Source organism: Acomys russatus, chromosome 26, assembly GCF_903995435.1.
Source record: "Acomys russatus chromosome 26, mAcoRus1.1, whole genome shotgun sequence".
Taxonomy (NCBI): Eukaryota; Metazoa; Chordata; class Mammalia; order Rodentia; family Muridae; genus Acomys; species Acomys russatus.
The window spans coordinates 35,976,084-35,991,596 of NC_067162.1; the positions used below are offsets into that span (position 1 = coordinate 35,976,084).

Here is a 15,513-nt window from a genome sequence, read left to right on the forward strand (position 1 = left end):
TTTTCAAGGGAGTTGAAGCAGAAGGCCGCCTGGGGCCCAGCCAGCCTGTCCAGATGCAGAGAGACCTCAGCGTCAATGCGGAAATGCAATCTCATTTCCCTTTTGCTAGAAGAAAATAATTATGAGACTCTTGCGGCTAGAAAGAATCTTACTGTCAGATCCTATTTCCTCCTGTCAGATGATCAAAGTCAAACAGCATTTCCTTTAGAAATCACGGGACTAATTCTAGTCCTGTCCAAAACAGTTAACCTCAATCCGAAGGACAATGCAAAATGAATCACCGAGACAGTTGGGTTCCTGTTTGTCTCTCTCAAACAAGTATAAAGTTTTATTAGTCAAGCGAAAGCAGATGGAGGAGAAACTTAAAAATATATACATCTTAAGAATTCCTTTTTTTGGTTTTCCAAGACAGGGTTTCTCTGTGTAGCCCCAGCAGTCCTGGACTTGCTTTACAGACCCACCTGCCTCCGCCTCACACAGTGCTGGGATTACAGGCGTGTGCCACCACTGCCAGGCTTCACCCTAAGAATTCTTAAGGGGTTGGGAATGTAAGTCAGTGATATGGCTGCTCATTAATGTGTGCCACGCCGTGAGTTCAAGTCCTGTACCAGGAAAAAGGATGAAGAACATCTGTACATCATATATTACACTTTAGTATTATATTTTATAAGGCCATCATCAAAGGTACCGACTTCTCGAGTCCCAGGTACCATAGGCTCACTTATAGATGAGAGTAATAGCCAGTGTCTTTTGGCTCAGGAGACTGTCTTTTGCAGCTGGCATATCTTTGAACTGGCATCTGGAGAGGGAGTCCAGGGCTCAGGGACATCTTGAAGGCTGACCCTGGCTCTGAAAACAGGTACTTTTCCTCATGAAAATATTCACTGTGTACTCAGCAGTCAGGGCAGGAGGACCAGTTCTGTGCATCTTCCTCCCTTCTTCCAGCACCATCCACGCCCCAACAGCCAAAGGGAAGGGACGGCCAAGGCTCTTGAGAAGCAGATGCTATGACAGTCTGTGAGGGGCTATGCTCTGCTCCTCAATCACTGGGGATAACCCAGGTTCTGGACCTTTCCACCAGCAGCAGCAGCAGCAGCAGAGCCTTCTCCAGAGTTTACAGAGTCCCATAGGATTTCTGACAGAGCCACCACCCCCTTGAGTTCAGAAGGTACTCTCCAGCAGGCAGTGGCAGCCACACCCAGTGGGACACACCTCCTGGGTCCGGAACCATTCCATCATGTGGCTTGTGTGGCCACCATGCCCACAGGTCAGGCAGAAGTTGGATGACCCCCGCACAGCCACATGGCAGATGGCACACTGGAACGTGAAGCCTTTGCAGATGGCACACTGCGTGCCTCGCACCTCACTCCGACAGTGGCTGCAGTACACGCCGAACTCTGGAAATGGGTGGAGACAGGCAAAGCAAGAGGCAGCATTAGTTTGGTTCTAATAAGAGAACCTCAGTATTGTTGGGTAAAAGACCATTCCTTCCTCCCGGGATTCTGTCAGGGTCTAGCAGACAGGTGGTTTGTCTTTTCTTTTGAGGTGGGGTCTTGTGTGGCCCAGGCTGACCTTGAGCTCACTGTGTAGCTGAGGAGGATCTTGAGTTCCTGATCCTCTTGCCTCTACCTCACGAGTGCTGGGATTACAAGCATAAAGCACCATGCCAGTTTTATGTGGTGCCAGGGATCAGGCCTGGCGTTTAGTGCACAACAGACAAACATTCCACCAACCGAGTGACCACCCAGCTCTGCGTGTGTGTGTGTGTGTGTGTGTGTGTGTGTGTGCGCGCGCGCGAGCGCGCGTGTGTGTGAATATATGGGTGTGAGTGCAGGTGATGTGCACCTGTATATGTTGAGGGCAGATGTCAACGTCGGGTGTCTGTCTTTCTTTACCGTTTGTCTCTATTTCTTCACTTGCCGGCTAGACTGGCTAGCTAGCGAGCAGCGAGCTCTGTCTCCCGGCAGATGTGTGTCATCACACTGGATTTTTACTTTGGTGTTCCGGATGCTGACTTGTTTATGTGGCAGGCACTTCACTGACCGCAACATCTCTTCATCCTCGCTCTCTTTCCTTTCTTCCTTTTTCTGTGTAATAGCCCTGGCTAGCCCGGACTCACTTTGTAGACCAGGCTGGCCTCGAACTCACATTGATCCACTGCCATCTGACTCCTGAGTGCTGGGATTAAAGGCATGCACCGCCATGCCCAGCTCAGTGTCTACTTGGTATGCTAGCCTACATGTTTCCAGCTCTCACTCCTGCTGCTCTGGGGCCATGCAGACTGCCAACCTGTCTGTGTGCCCTGTCTATTCTTCTCAGAACCATGCCCTTGCCACCTGACTCTACCCAAATCCTGGCTGTCTATGTTGGCCTCAAATGAAAGGCCATTTCTTAAGTTCTATGGCAACAGGAAAAGTAGGAATCGTGTCCCATTATTGCTTTCAGACTATGATGCATTGAGGCTGAGGCCATTTGGCTTCACCAACCTTTTCCCCTTTTCTCTACTGTCATCTCTCAACTTTCTACAGACATGCATGTCGTGCACGCGCGCGTGCACACACACACACACACACACACACACACACACACGAAAGACTGGTAGTCTTGGTCATCAGCTTCTCTCTACACTATTTCTTTTTTTAAAGATTATTTATTTATTTATTTATTTATTTATTTACCTACTTACTTATCATGTATACCGTGTTCAGCCTGCATGTACACCTGCAGGCCAGAAGAGGGCACCAGATCTCATTATAGGTGGTTGTGAGCCACCATGTGGTTGCTGGGAATTGAACTCAGGACTTCTAGATCAGCCAGCCAGTGCTCTAATCCTCTGAGCCATCTCTCCAGCCCCTCCACTCCATTTCTTAACAGGATCCTTGGTGTCTCTGAAATCCACCTCTTTGCCTGTCACACAACTGTCCTTTCTGCTTCCTCATGTCCTTTGCCCTCCCTAGTCCATGGCTCTGCCTCTTTTGTCTGTCTGCCCTTTTGGGCTGCACTTTCCTCTTTAGCCAGCCTGGAGCACCTGGGCTAATTTCATGACCCTGTTATTACAAGTATCTTCAGCTCCTTTACCCTTGGGAGTACCACCTGCCAAACTGCAACCCTGAATTAGCCACATCGCCTGCCCACGGCACATCAGCCCTTGGGAGCCAAGCCATGCTGAAGGCTCAACATCAAAAATTATGTGTGACTTTACACTCAGTGGCAGCAAAGGGCTCAGGCATGGAGTAACTCTGCTCTTCCTCCTTCCTCATGCCACAACCTTGGATCTCCGCCACATTCTGCAAACTTCTCCCATGTGCCTTTGCTGCTGCCTCTGGCCTGCTGTCCTCTCTTCTCACTTCCCTGAGAAAATGGAAACCTTTAAATGGGCTCTGGGAGAGCTTCATCTTCAGTAACACTTTGCACAGCTCTGGAGATGGCAGCTGCTCTCCTTCCTTCTGACAGTAGGAGCGATGGGACCTGGAGAGATGGATCCGCAGTGACGAGCTCTTGCTGTTTTCCTAAGGACCTGGGTTCGGTCCCCAGCACCCACATCATGGCTAAAACTACATATACACATGTAGGCAAAACACTCATGCACATAAAAGGAAATAAATCTTTATAAAATTAAAACTATAAAAAAGAGACTCTTATTTCCTTTCTCCATCTCTATCCTTCATCTTTTTGTTTTTGTTGTTTGAGACAGGGTTTCTCTGTGTAGCCTTGACTGTCCTGGACTCACTTTGTAGACCAGGCTGGCCTCGAACTCACAGCGATCCACCTGCCTCTGCCTCCCAAGTGCTGGGATTAAAGGCATGCGCCACCACGCCTGGCTTCAACAAAATTTTTAAAAAAAGGAAACACAGAGATCTGCCTGCCTCTGCCTCCTGAGTGCTGGGATCACAAGCATGCACCACTGTGCCCAGCATCTTTTTTTTTTTTTTTTTTAATGTATATAGTGATCTGTCTGCATATACACCTGTAGGCCAGAAGAGGGCACCAGATCACATTATAAATGATTGTGAGCCACCATGTGGTTGCTGGGAATTGAACTCACGACTTTTGGAAGAGAAGCCAGTGCTTTTAACCTGTGAGCCATCTCTCCAGCCCCGACAAAATGAATTTTATTTGTTTACTATTATTATTATTATCATTACTATTATCATTACTATTATTATTATTATTATTATTATTATTATTGGTTTTTCGAGACAGGGTCTCTCTGTGTAACCTTGGCTGTCCTGTAACTCGCTCTGTAGACCAGGCTGGCCTCAAACTCAGGGAGATCTGCCTGCCCCTGCCTCCCAAGTGCTGGGATTAAAGATGTGCACCACCACCACTCGGCTACAAAACGAATTCTTAAGTACCATATCCAAGCATTGTCTACTGGCTTCCCAGAGGGAAGGACTTCCCAGGCTTCTCTCTTCCAGCCTTCTCCACCATACCCAGCACCTGGCTCTGTCTCCCCAGCTCTGTCTTGGCTAGACCGCATTTGTCTCATACATTATTTACCTGAGCAAACATTATTCAAGTCATGTTCTATGACACTTTCCTTTCTTGCACATTTTGCTTTTCCCAGAATTAGTAACTACCTCATTCTTTCATTTGCTTAGTTTGCTATGTACTTATCAATAATTCATTGCCAAACTCTCCCTCAAGTGTCTTCTATAAATATGCCCAACAGTGGAAAACATTCTATTATTTTTTTCAGCTTCTCTCCTTGGAGCCAGTCTCTCTCCGGGTGTGTCGCAGTGCACACTCTCCATCAACTTTCTGGTCCCGTCAGGTCCTGGGCTGGATCTAGCCCTGCTTCTTAGGGACATGTTTTGCTTTGTACACGGCTGATAACTGCTTCTATGTTAGAAATCCCATTCCTGAGCATTCTGAAGAGTCTGCTGCCTGGTCATCCAGTTACCATGGCCAGTCTTTAGAGTTGATGCCCTTTACCTGCCTCATCCTTCATATCTGAACCCCTTTATCTTTCTGGAAGCTTCTAGGCCTCCTCTGGGTCCCCAGTCTTTCTCCATTTATTATGGTAGATGGAGCCAACCAATCTGCAAATGTGCTTCGTTTCTCTGCAGAACAAGCTTATAGTTTGCTGTTGGGCTCATGACCTGCTCTACAGGCGGGAAGGAAACTGGAGCATCCTCCAAGGGCCATCAAGCAAGACCAGCTTTTGCATTTCATCTTTGAGGCCGTCCCGGAGGACCAGGTACCCCTGAGTCCTACGCCATGGCAGTGTTCCGACTACAAGCTCAGGGTTTGGCTTGCTCGGGCCTCCTAAGTCAGCTATCAATAACTCATCCACTTCACGGCTCCCGGCTTATTGCCAATGTTACTTCTCCCTATGCAGTTAACACCTTTTCAAAACAAATCTGTGCAGATGCTTGCCAGGGTGTGAGGGAGGAAGAGAAACAATGGTCAGGCCGCTGGCTCCTCACCAAACTCACGGGTGTCTCATCCCAGCGCTCATCTTCCTCTTGGACACAACACTAAGTGCTCATTTCTCTCAAGGTCTAGGCTGGGAAGCCCCTCAATTGTGCTCCCTACACTCTCTCCTTTTCCATCTTAAATACATAAATACATTGTGTGTGTTGGGGAGGGGGAGGGTCTTACTATGTATCCCCTACCCTAGCTGGCCTCAAACTCAAAGATCCCCCTGCCTCTTCCTTCTGAGGCTTAAAAAAAAGTGTGTGCCACTATGCCTGGATAACGCACACACTCTAACAGGCTTACATACCAACTGTACAGTGAAGATACCAAATCACCAGCTCTTGAGAGCCAGATCACATCTGACTGAGCATGTGACTTCTCTAGACCCCTGCCTCATGACACTCGGTGTCCTTCCGTTAGTTTCTGTTTTAATGTTGCTATGTGCTCAGTGCATTAGCTGGAGACCCAGAAATCACCAAAGCTTTGTCTCTTCCTCAGTCCATATCCAATTTGTCAGCAAATCATACTAAGTCTACTCCTCTTTTGTTGTTAGTTTTGTCTTGTTGGTACTGTTTGTTTGTTTTTTGAGACAGGGTTTCTCTGCATTGCTCTGATTGTCTTGGAACTCACTTTATACACCAGGCTGGCCTCAAACTTACAGAGATTCAACTGTTTTCCATAAGCGCTGAGATTAAAGGCATGCTCCACCACTGCCCAGTTGAGTCTACTCCTTTTTAAAATAGATACTTTATTTTATGTGTGTGGGTGCTCTGCTCCTGCATGTGTGTGTGTGCACCATAGGTATGCGGTGTCCTCAGAGGCCTAAAAGGGCTTCAGGTCCTCTGGGTGGAGTCACAGACAAGTGTGACCACCGTATGCGTGATGGGAACTGAACCCAGTTCCTCTAGTGCCCTTTAGCCCTGAGCCATCTCTCCTGCCAAAGTATAGTTATCACAATTTTTTGTTTTTGTATTTTGTTTTTCGAGACAGGGTTTCTCTGTATAGCCTTTGCTGTCCTGGACTTGCTTCATAGACCAGGCTGGCTTCAGAACTCACAGAGATCCGCCTGCCTCTGCCTCCCCAGTGCTGGAATTAAAGACCTACACCACCAGCCGGGCGTGGTGGCGCACGCCTATAATCCCAGCACTCGGGAGGCAGAGGCAGATGGATCGCTGTGAGTTCGAGGCCAGCCTGGTCTACAAAGTGAGTCCAGGATGGCCAAGGCTACACAGAGAAACCCTGCCTCGAAAAACCAAAAAAAAAAAAACAATTTAAAGACCTACACCACCATGCCCGGCCAGTTACCACAATTTTTAATTGTTTACTCTTCCCCTCTGCTCTGTCATGTGCTTACCATGGGCTTGATACACAGTAGCTGAATATATTACTAATCATCTCTATTTCTTGTCTACATTGAGTACCATGTCTAAGACACTGCTGTCAGAACAGAAGGTGAATCTTGTTATGAAATACAAGGTTTCCAGAAGCTTAAAGAGACTCAAACACTTCAGAGTCTTCTGCCTATAAGTGAGAAGTTCAACCTTCCAAACCTAAGGTTACAGGCAAATTAGAGTACAAGGCCTTCTAGACAGTGACAGGAAGAGAAAAAGTTCATATTCACCGATCCCTTTGTGAGGGTCAGGAGGGCAGGACACAAACTTCAGCACTTCTGCTCGCTTCTCTCTCAGGCCCCAGCGGTAGAGGATCTCTCCGTAGCACTTCTTAAAGTCATCAAACTGCTGGGTATTGGCGGGGTCCAGGAGCCTGGATAAACCCAAAAGGTTCCCTATCAGTTCTTTAAGAGAAAAGCAAGCCCAATAGCTGATGGCATTTGATCTTAAACTCCATCTTCTGGAGGCCAGAGTTTGGCTCTGAAGCCATGGATTCTGCAGCTGCCACTGGGGAAGGTGGCTACCCTCTGTGGGAGATGGCTACCTCTTGTTTTTGTCATGCTGGTCGCGTTCCCGCTCTCGGGGGTCACTGTAGGTTAGGCTCCCAAAGCGGAGCTCTTCTGGTGAAGACTCTCCCCAAGGAGAAGATATGTGTTCTGTTTCTCTTCCCACTAAAAAAAAGCAAAAGGGAGGGTGGCAGTCAGGAGAGGCACGGAAACTAGGAAGCCTCTCCCACCCCTCCCCACACCCCAGTGCATCCCCCGCTTCACTCTCTGGAATCAAAATACTCCAAACTAAGAACTCGGAGGAATGGCATCCTGCAGTACGCTTCCCTAGCCATGCCTCTTTCCCGTATTTATCACCAAGAGGACCTGGTAATTAAGTGCACATGATAGCTAAGCAAATTATGGCATAATGATACAGTAGAATGCTACGCAACGGTGCATCACAGAAATTTGTTAAATGACATGAGAAAATGTTCACAATAAAATTAAAAGCGGAACACAGAACAGCAGAAATGAAATGACTACCCCATGCACACACACATAAGGGAGGAGGGGATAAAATGTTCTGGGATATTAATACACGTTATTAAGTGAGGGAGACTGAGCTATCAATCATTACAATTTTTTCTCTGACACCTTTTCTTTGTTCTTCATGTCATGTTCATGGACATGAAGTATATATGCGTGTTTGTGGGCGTGTGTGTGTGTGTGTGTGTGTGTGTGTGTGTGTGTACACAAATCTTTCTGTGTCGCTCAGGCTAGCCTTACACTCCCCTTGCCCAAGGTCTTGCTATGTTGCCCAAGATGGCCTCAGACTCCTGGGCTGTGTAATCCTGTTGTCTCAGCCTCCTGAGAAGCTGGGATTACAGGTATATATCACTACACCTGGCTCAAGTTCTATTTTCTTGTGTTGTTTTGTTTTGTTTTTCAAGACAGGGTTTCTCTGTGTAGCCTTGGCTGTCCTGGACTTGCTTTGTAGACCAGGCTAGCCTCAAACTCACAGCGACCCACTTGCCTCTGCCTCCTGAGTGCTGGGATTAAAGGCGTGCACCGTCACCGCCTGGCTCATGTTCTATTTTTATAATCAAGAAAATTAAGATCATTCCTGGGGGGGTGGATTTGCAAATAAGGCATGCGGAAGGATAAGAGGTGGGTTACTGCGGTGAACAAAGCAAGCCTCAGGGGTAGCCAAAGTCCAGTGCCGGCGGTGCTGTTCCCTCACCAACCTATGTTCCAGCCACCGGTGTTGCAGCCTGGGTCTGACATGCTGGAGCAGGACCCCGAGGAGGTGAAGCTGGGCTACAAGGGAGGAGGAACACACACTGCCATCAGAACACGGGCCACTGCCAAGCTACACTTTGGGGGCAGGGGAACAGACCTCAAGGGAAGCCAGAAAGCCACGAACTCACATATCGACTGTGGGATACCACGAGATTAGAAGATCGATTAGGGAAAGGCCCAAAGGGGTTTGGGAGCCCCTGAGGCCGGGACTGGGCTTCAAACACGCTGCACAGCATAGCCAGGGTCTGCACATCTCGGAGTTGGCAATAGTGAGCCAGTCTGTGAAATATGGAGGAGAAAAAGCAGGCCAAGAGGAGGGATGAAGGAGCAGCTGTTACCAGCCGTAAAGCTACTACTACTCTGGGCTAGGCTGGAGGATGTTCCACCCTTCCCTGACCTTCTCAGGAACAGGCCTTCCTACAGAGCCAAGGCCTCACCTACTATGAGACGGGTCTCATTTGTTTTGGCATAAAACTTCCAGAATGTCAGTGACAACCTAGATATGAATCTGAAGGCTTCGAGTGACATTCAGGTATGGGCTCTGACACAGCACAGCTCCAGAGCCGAGCAGACTGGCCTAGCATCTGAGAGAGGTGGGCCACACCCTCTCGTGCCCTCTCACACTCCCCAGCTCCAGGGAGAATCCCCCTGCTTTACGATAAGTTTCTATAGGCGTCCTTCATTTGACCGATACTCCAAGGAGGCGCTCAGAGAATGGGTTGGCAGGCCACCGACTCTGCTTCCTGGACTAAATAAGAATGAAAAGGAACACGTTCTCTCTCTCTCTCTCTCTCTCTCTCTCTCTCTCTCTCTCTCTCTCTCTCTCACACACACACACACACACACACACACACACACACACACACACACACACACACACACACACCTCTTAAGGACGAGGAGGCAATGAGGGCATGATCAGTTTCCCGGGTCTGGCCTCAACTAGCAGAAAAGTGAACCTCAGCTTGAAGCAGTGGGTTTTCTCTGCCCGATCCCTGAGCCTCACTGTGAGGAATAATACTTGAGTGTCTTACCTAATGGAACATTATTTTCTATGGTCTGACTCACTGTATTTCAGAGTAGTAAGTTGGACATAAACCCAAGGTCCTAGTATTGGGAGAACATGGACACCATTGCACAGTTCTGTCCTGTTTCCAGTGGCCAAACCACACAGCACCATGAAGGAACGTACCATCCCTAGAGCCCAGAGGGCCGTGCGCCCAGTGGTGCGAGTGAAGGACTAACACACTCTAAAGCACCACAGGACTCTTAGTGGTTTCCAACCCTTGTGAGTGACAACTGTTATTTAATGTCTCATGCTGCTAGAAGTTTATTCTGCACAGAGGCTACTTCCATGCTAAAAGCAAAGGGCCTTCTTCCCTTCACGCCTCTGGCCTCTGCGCCCCTCACTGCAGCAGTAACATTTAATGTGTTTACAGACCTATGATGCACTTCACTTATTTTCCTCACTTTTAGCACTCAGAACCTACAGGGACTCCAGCAGCTGTCGCCCAAATGGATGTCGAGCCCAAGGTGTTTCCAAATCTGGGTCAGACTTCGGACCAAGGCAAAGATCTGTAGCTACTGTAGCAAGCGACCAAACCTGGAGAGACCAAAGGAAGATGCTCAGACTCAAGCCACTGAAGAGATGAACAGAAAATGTAAGGGAGCCTGGTGTATTATCCCCTCCTACAGCCTGAAACCACACCACAGGGCGGGAAAAGCCAGGGGCTAGCTGATTTGCAGATTCTCTTAATGGGTCAGAGATGACATTTTAGCAGGATCCTCAGTGGCTGGATGTACAATGAAGCTGAAAAGCACTGGCCTTAACACTTCCATTAAAGGCCAAACATAGTGGCTCCTGCTTGCAACCCCAGACTTGGGAGGCTGAGGCTGCAGAGGGTTGGAGGAGGCAAGGATCCACAGTGAGTTCTACACCAGCATGTAGACTACATGGCAAAACCTCATCTCCTTAAACTAAAATAAGCAAGGAAAACCTTCTATTAAGCAACATTCGGAGAAATAACAAGCATAACAATTTCAAGGGGCCAGCATCTTTATCACTCCCGGCCTCTTCTGACGCTTCACTGGTGCACTGGAGCGGGAGACAGCAGGCAAGAGCAGGGTGCGCCCTTCTGGAGACCTATTCTTTACATAACAAATGGAAAACTTTGTTGCCTCCATCACAAAAGTTTTAGTGCACACTTTTTGTTTGTTTGTTTGTTTTTCGAGACAGGGTTTCTCTGTGTAGCCTTGGCTGTCCTAGACTCGCTTTGTAGACCAGGCTGGCCTCAAACTCACAGTGATCCACTTGCCTCTGCCTCCCGAGTGCTGGGGTTAAAGGCGTGCGCCACCACGCCCGGCATTTTAGTGCACTCTTGAGCTAAAGAACAGGCCAAGATGGAACACAACCTTGGCTTTCTTTATATTGACATGAAGTCTGATGACCACTCCAGACTCAAAACTGGGGCTTAGAATTGCCAAACAAATTCCAGCAGAGTCAATTAAGCCCAAGGCCTTCACTGACCATCAGAAAGAGCCCCAACCCTTTGAAACCTTCAAACACCTGAAGGCTAATCTTGGAAAATCTCTGTTTTCTTTGGTTTTGGAAAGGTGATCCAATCATTGTACCTGCTAACTGGAACACACTATCCTAACCCCAAAAGGAAGAAGATACAAATTTTGAGTCAAGTCTGTAATTTGAGACGAGCAAGGAAATAAAAATGGTGAAAAGAGAACATTAGGTATGTAAAACCAATAGCATGAGGGCAGCACACTGAAAGAGATAGATAAGCATTGCTCCAAGGAGGGACAAGCAGCTTACGCCCATCGCCATGACAACCAACCCACCCAGTCAACAGTTGCTCAAAGAAGCTAATGACTTTCTGGGGCAGGACAGGCCTTCTAGCTCGGCTGACGATAGTTGTGTTAGCTTCCCCTCTGTAACACACATCCCCTAAAGGCCTTCAACAGAATATAAACGGGAGGGACACAAAACAGTAGCCTTATCTTTCTCAAGGGCATGAAGAAAAACAGCAACAAAATTCTTCAAGCACTCATTGTCACTCATGTCATTTTCTGTCTTTAAACGGTGTCACAAATGACAGTCACAGAACAGCAACAGAAATGTACTAGGCATTTCCAATGACCAGACAGCTAAGAGAATTCACAAGTTTCACTTCACTGACTTCCTCATGACTTTAAGACTATTGTTCCATTTGACAGCAAGGAGCCTGAGGTTTAGAAAGACTGGGTGGCTTGCCTGGGGTCACACACAGGGGCAGGGCCAGGGCCGAGTCAAGCAGAGTCTTCCTGAGGACAAGAGCCCATCTTACTTAGACCGGGCTAGCCTTCCATACCAACCCTGCCAGAAAAGCACTGGGGGAGGGGAAAGAGAAGGAGTTGGGGAGAGGAGAAAGAAAAAGGAGAAAGGAAGGGAGAGAGGAGAGCAGTGAGGAAAAGAGGACGGCACGAAAGAGAAGAGGGTGAAGAAGAGGGAGCGAGAGCACACAGGGAGCGTCAGAAGGAAACTTTGCCCACAGAATGTGCTTTGGGAGCCGAGGGCTAGCCTTTGCCAGTCTCACCAACCCCATGGGGAAACTCTTCAGGTTCTCACTTCAGAAACACCCTCAAAGGGCACTGGAGAGATGGCTCAGAGGTTAAGAGCACTGGCTGATCTTCTAGAGGTCTTGAGTTCAATTCCCAGCAACCACATGGTGGCTCACAGCCATCTATGATGTGATCTGATGCCCTCTTCTGGCACACAGGGGTATATGCAGAGAGAGCACTGTATACATAATAATAAATAAATAAATCTTTAAAAAAAAAAAAACCTCAAAGGCTGAGGGTCTGTTAACTTGCCTGGGTTGTTCTCAAAGACTTCGAGCTGGACTCGGTCCCCACTGTAATTCCATGCTCTTCCTATCATATCATTTTGCCTTCTTAGTGTTCATAGAGTCTGGGTGGGCAGGGGTGATGGAAATACACTGAATCCATGAGGAGGTTCTTTTTTAAAGGGCTTCAGGGAGAGACGAGGTGATGCTCACTACTAGATGAATGGAAATCTCAGGGGTGATTTTAATCAAGAGAAGGCCTGAGTGTTGGTTCATTTAGTTGTAAGGTTAAACACTGAGCTGCTGGGACAACTGCTAGCCATTTCCAAATCTTGGTCTAACTGTCACCTAAAGAACAGAGTGAGATGAAGACAGGTTGTGACTGGCGGTTGCCCGGGGCTGATGGGAAGGACTGAAAGGCAAGGGTTTCTCTCTGGGTGATGAGAATGTTCTGACGGTTTCTGATGACAAGTGCACAACTGATGACACTACAACACAGTAACTAGCACATTTTATTTTTTATTTTATTTTTGGCTTTTTGAGACAGGGTTTCTCTGTGTAACCTTGGCTGGCCTTGAACTCACAGAGAGCCACCTACCTCTGTCTGGTGGCATGTGCTGGGATTAAAGGTGTGTGCCACCACCTCCCGGCTTGAAGTTTCTCTTTAGATTTCCTTTGCCAGTCAGTAGGGCTGGAGCAGCTTCCTAAGTCTTTACCTGGGAGATTTTTATTCTTAGTGCCAAGTGGGGAGATCCTTATTTGTTTGTTGTTTGCTTGTCTTAAACTATGTATGTTTCTTTTCTTTTTTTCTTACGGTTTTTGGAGATAGGGTTTCCCTATGTAGCCTTGCCTGTCCTGGAACCCACTCTGTAGACCAGGCTGGCCTTGAGCTCACAGAGATCTGCCTGCCTCTGCCTTAACTATGAGTGTTTCTATTTCAGTACCACAGTGACTGTTGTATGCCTAAATTTGAGTGTCTGTGTCTTTGTCCTTTTACCTCAGTTATTTTTAAAAATATTTCAAAAGAAAGTTTACCAGAGTGTTCTTCTAGATAGAGCTAGTTCCAGGACAGCCAAGACTACACAGAGAAACCCTGTCTTGAAAAACAAAACAAAACAAAAGAAACTTCAAAATGGGGACACACCCTATAGATGTCATTAAGGTACCAGTGTCATGGCTAGAGCCTTACCACCAGGGACTGCAATACCTGGACAAGGTCCTTCCTCCCAACAAGCATGGCAGAGGTGGCATTCTTCTGACACGTCTCCTGGGTATCGTTCACATTCAATCTGAAATTAAAACAGAGCAGGATTAAGAAGGTTTCCACTCTAATTTGCCAAGAATTCCTCCTGATTTAACAGACTAGAAAAGTTCCTCTTTGGTTGTCACTCAAAATGTTGCCTTCTATCTGACAAGGACAGAAGGGGTCACTAGAGCTGGTGCTACAGGGCTGTGGGTTCCTACCTTGGGGACAGGAAATCACTCCCCCCTTTCAGATAAGGAGGAGGCAGTAATTAGCCACCAGCTTTTCTGCTGAGTTCCCAAGGTTTGGGATTTAAATATGTGCGAACTACCTGTGATTTCCACATAACAAGTACCGAGCTGTGAGTGTACTGCAGAAGACAACACTTGGTTACATGTTCAAGTTCAGGAGGACTCAGGGACCCTGTAGGCCAGCCTCCATTCCTCTTGCCCTTCAACCAGAACAACTCGGCTGTGATCTGCTTTACACATTGGGTGTGGGAGGCAGAATTGCCAGAGAGGCCCCCCAGTATTCCTGGAAGACCGCTTTCATGGTTATATTACTAAGCCCTTGACCTGGAGTCTGTTGAAAGGCGCAATAGTCCACGTGGCCTAAGTCAGGCAGGACCTTCAAAAAACAGCGGTTCTGTCTGCCACTGCTGGTCTCAAAGATGAAATATGCCAAGTGCTCTACAGCTGTGAGGGTCTGAATTCAGCTAACTAAACTGGCTTGCCGGACTCTGAGCACTGGAAGAGACCACAGGGGGGCCAAGGTCACACTTTCAGCTAGGTGAGATCCTGGGCAAGGAGAGCCCACTGAAGCTAGGTGCCTGTCCCACAGAAACAGTGAGGTGATAAGTGGACACCCTCTGAAGCTGCAGTTTGTGGCCATTCGTTAGGCACCAACAAAAAGCTAACACACCGAGTTTCCTCAAAGCACCCCAAGCTTTAAGAAGGTTTGCAGATCCTAAATGACAAGCTTGGTGTCTGTAGTCTCAGACTTACATGTACAGCTCTCCCAGGGCCTTATGAACAGGAAGGAGGCAGGAGACATCCTGGATGATGACCTTGCCAGCAGCCTTAATGGGTCGATTGCCAGAGTCTGGGCCTTCCCGCTTACTCTTCCACCTCCTTGATTTCTAGGGGAGACGACAAGAGGTGAGCAATGCGGACTCTGGAGAGTGGGGACCCACAGTTGCAGAGTAAATCATATTCGGGTCATTGGCAATTGGCAGACTTTAAATTACATTGTGCCCACAATTACATGAATCAGCATCTGTAGGAAATAAAAAGGTAACAAGTGGCCGAGCTCTTGATCCAAGACCCTAACAGGAAAACAAGCACCTGCTGCAGGGCCAGTTACGTTCTGCAGGTGCTCAAAACAGACACTAGGAAGCCAGAATTAATTAATTAATTAATTTTTAAAACAGCAGGTAAAGAAGTTAGTAAAGACCCCCCCAAAATTTTGGGGTGGGGACTTGAAGGTGTTCAGTACTAAGTTCAAGGTTCTTGCCTGAAATGATTCAAAGTTTTTTTCTTCTTAGACAGTTTCAATGGGGTTTGTTGCTATTTTAAGTCAGACAGGACAGTGTGGGCTCTGCAAACATTAATGCATGGAAACAGAGAAACTTGGCAGCACAAGAACTGCCTTGGATTTTTAGCAGGCCTGAATCATTTCTGAAGGTCGAAGATACTTGGTTGGGAAAACTGGGTCTAGAGGTGGGAGACCACAGACATGTGTTTCAGCTCCCAGAGCTGTCTCAGGAAGTGGCTGTGAGGAGTCTGTTCATGTGGAATGACAAATGTCCTGGGAAACAAAAAGTTGCACAGTGTAGCCCC

General features: G+C 47.6%; 1 protein-coding gene across 2 annotated transcripts in view; it reads right to left on the reverse strand.

The window, feature by feature from the left end:
• Positions 1–1,080: 1,080 nt before the first annotated feature.
• Wdr59 (WD repeat domain 59) overlaps positions 1,081–15,513 on the reverse strand; it is a 71,542-nt gene continuing 57,109 nt past the window's right edge. For both annotated transcript variants that reach the window (XM_051168626.1, XM_051168625.1), the window contains 8 exons: positions 14,680–14,813; positions 13,640–13,721; positions 10,090–10,202; positions 8,728–8,878; positions 8,545–8,617; positions 7,357–7,483; positions 7,043–7,185; positions 1,081–1,397 (listed from right to left, as the gene is read on the reverse strand). In XM_051168626.1, the coding sequence (XP_051024583.1) occupies positions 1,162–1,397; positions 7,043–7,185; positions 7,357–7,483; positions 8,545–8,617; positions 8,728–8,878; positions 10,090–10,202; positions 13,640–13,721; positions 14,680–14,813 (1,059 nt within the window). In that variant the 3' untranslated portion in view covers positions 1,081–1,161. The remainder of the gene's footprint in view (positions 1,398–7,042; positions 7,186–7,356; positions 7,484–8,544; positions 8,618–8,727; positions 8,879–10,089; positions 10,203–13,639; positions 13,722–14,679; positions 14,814–15,513) is intronic.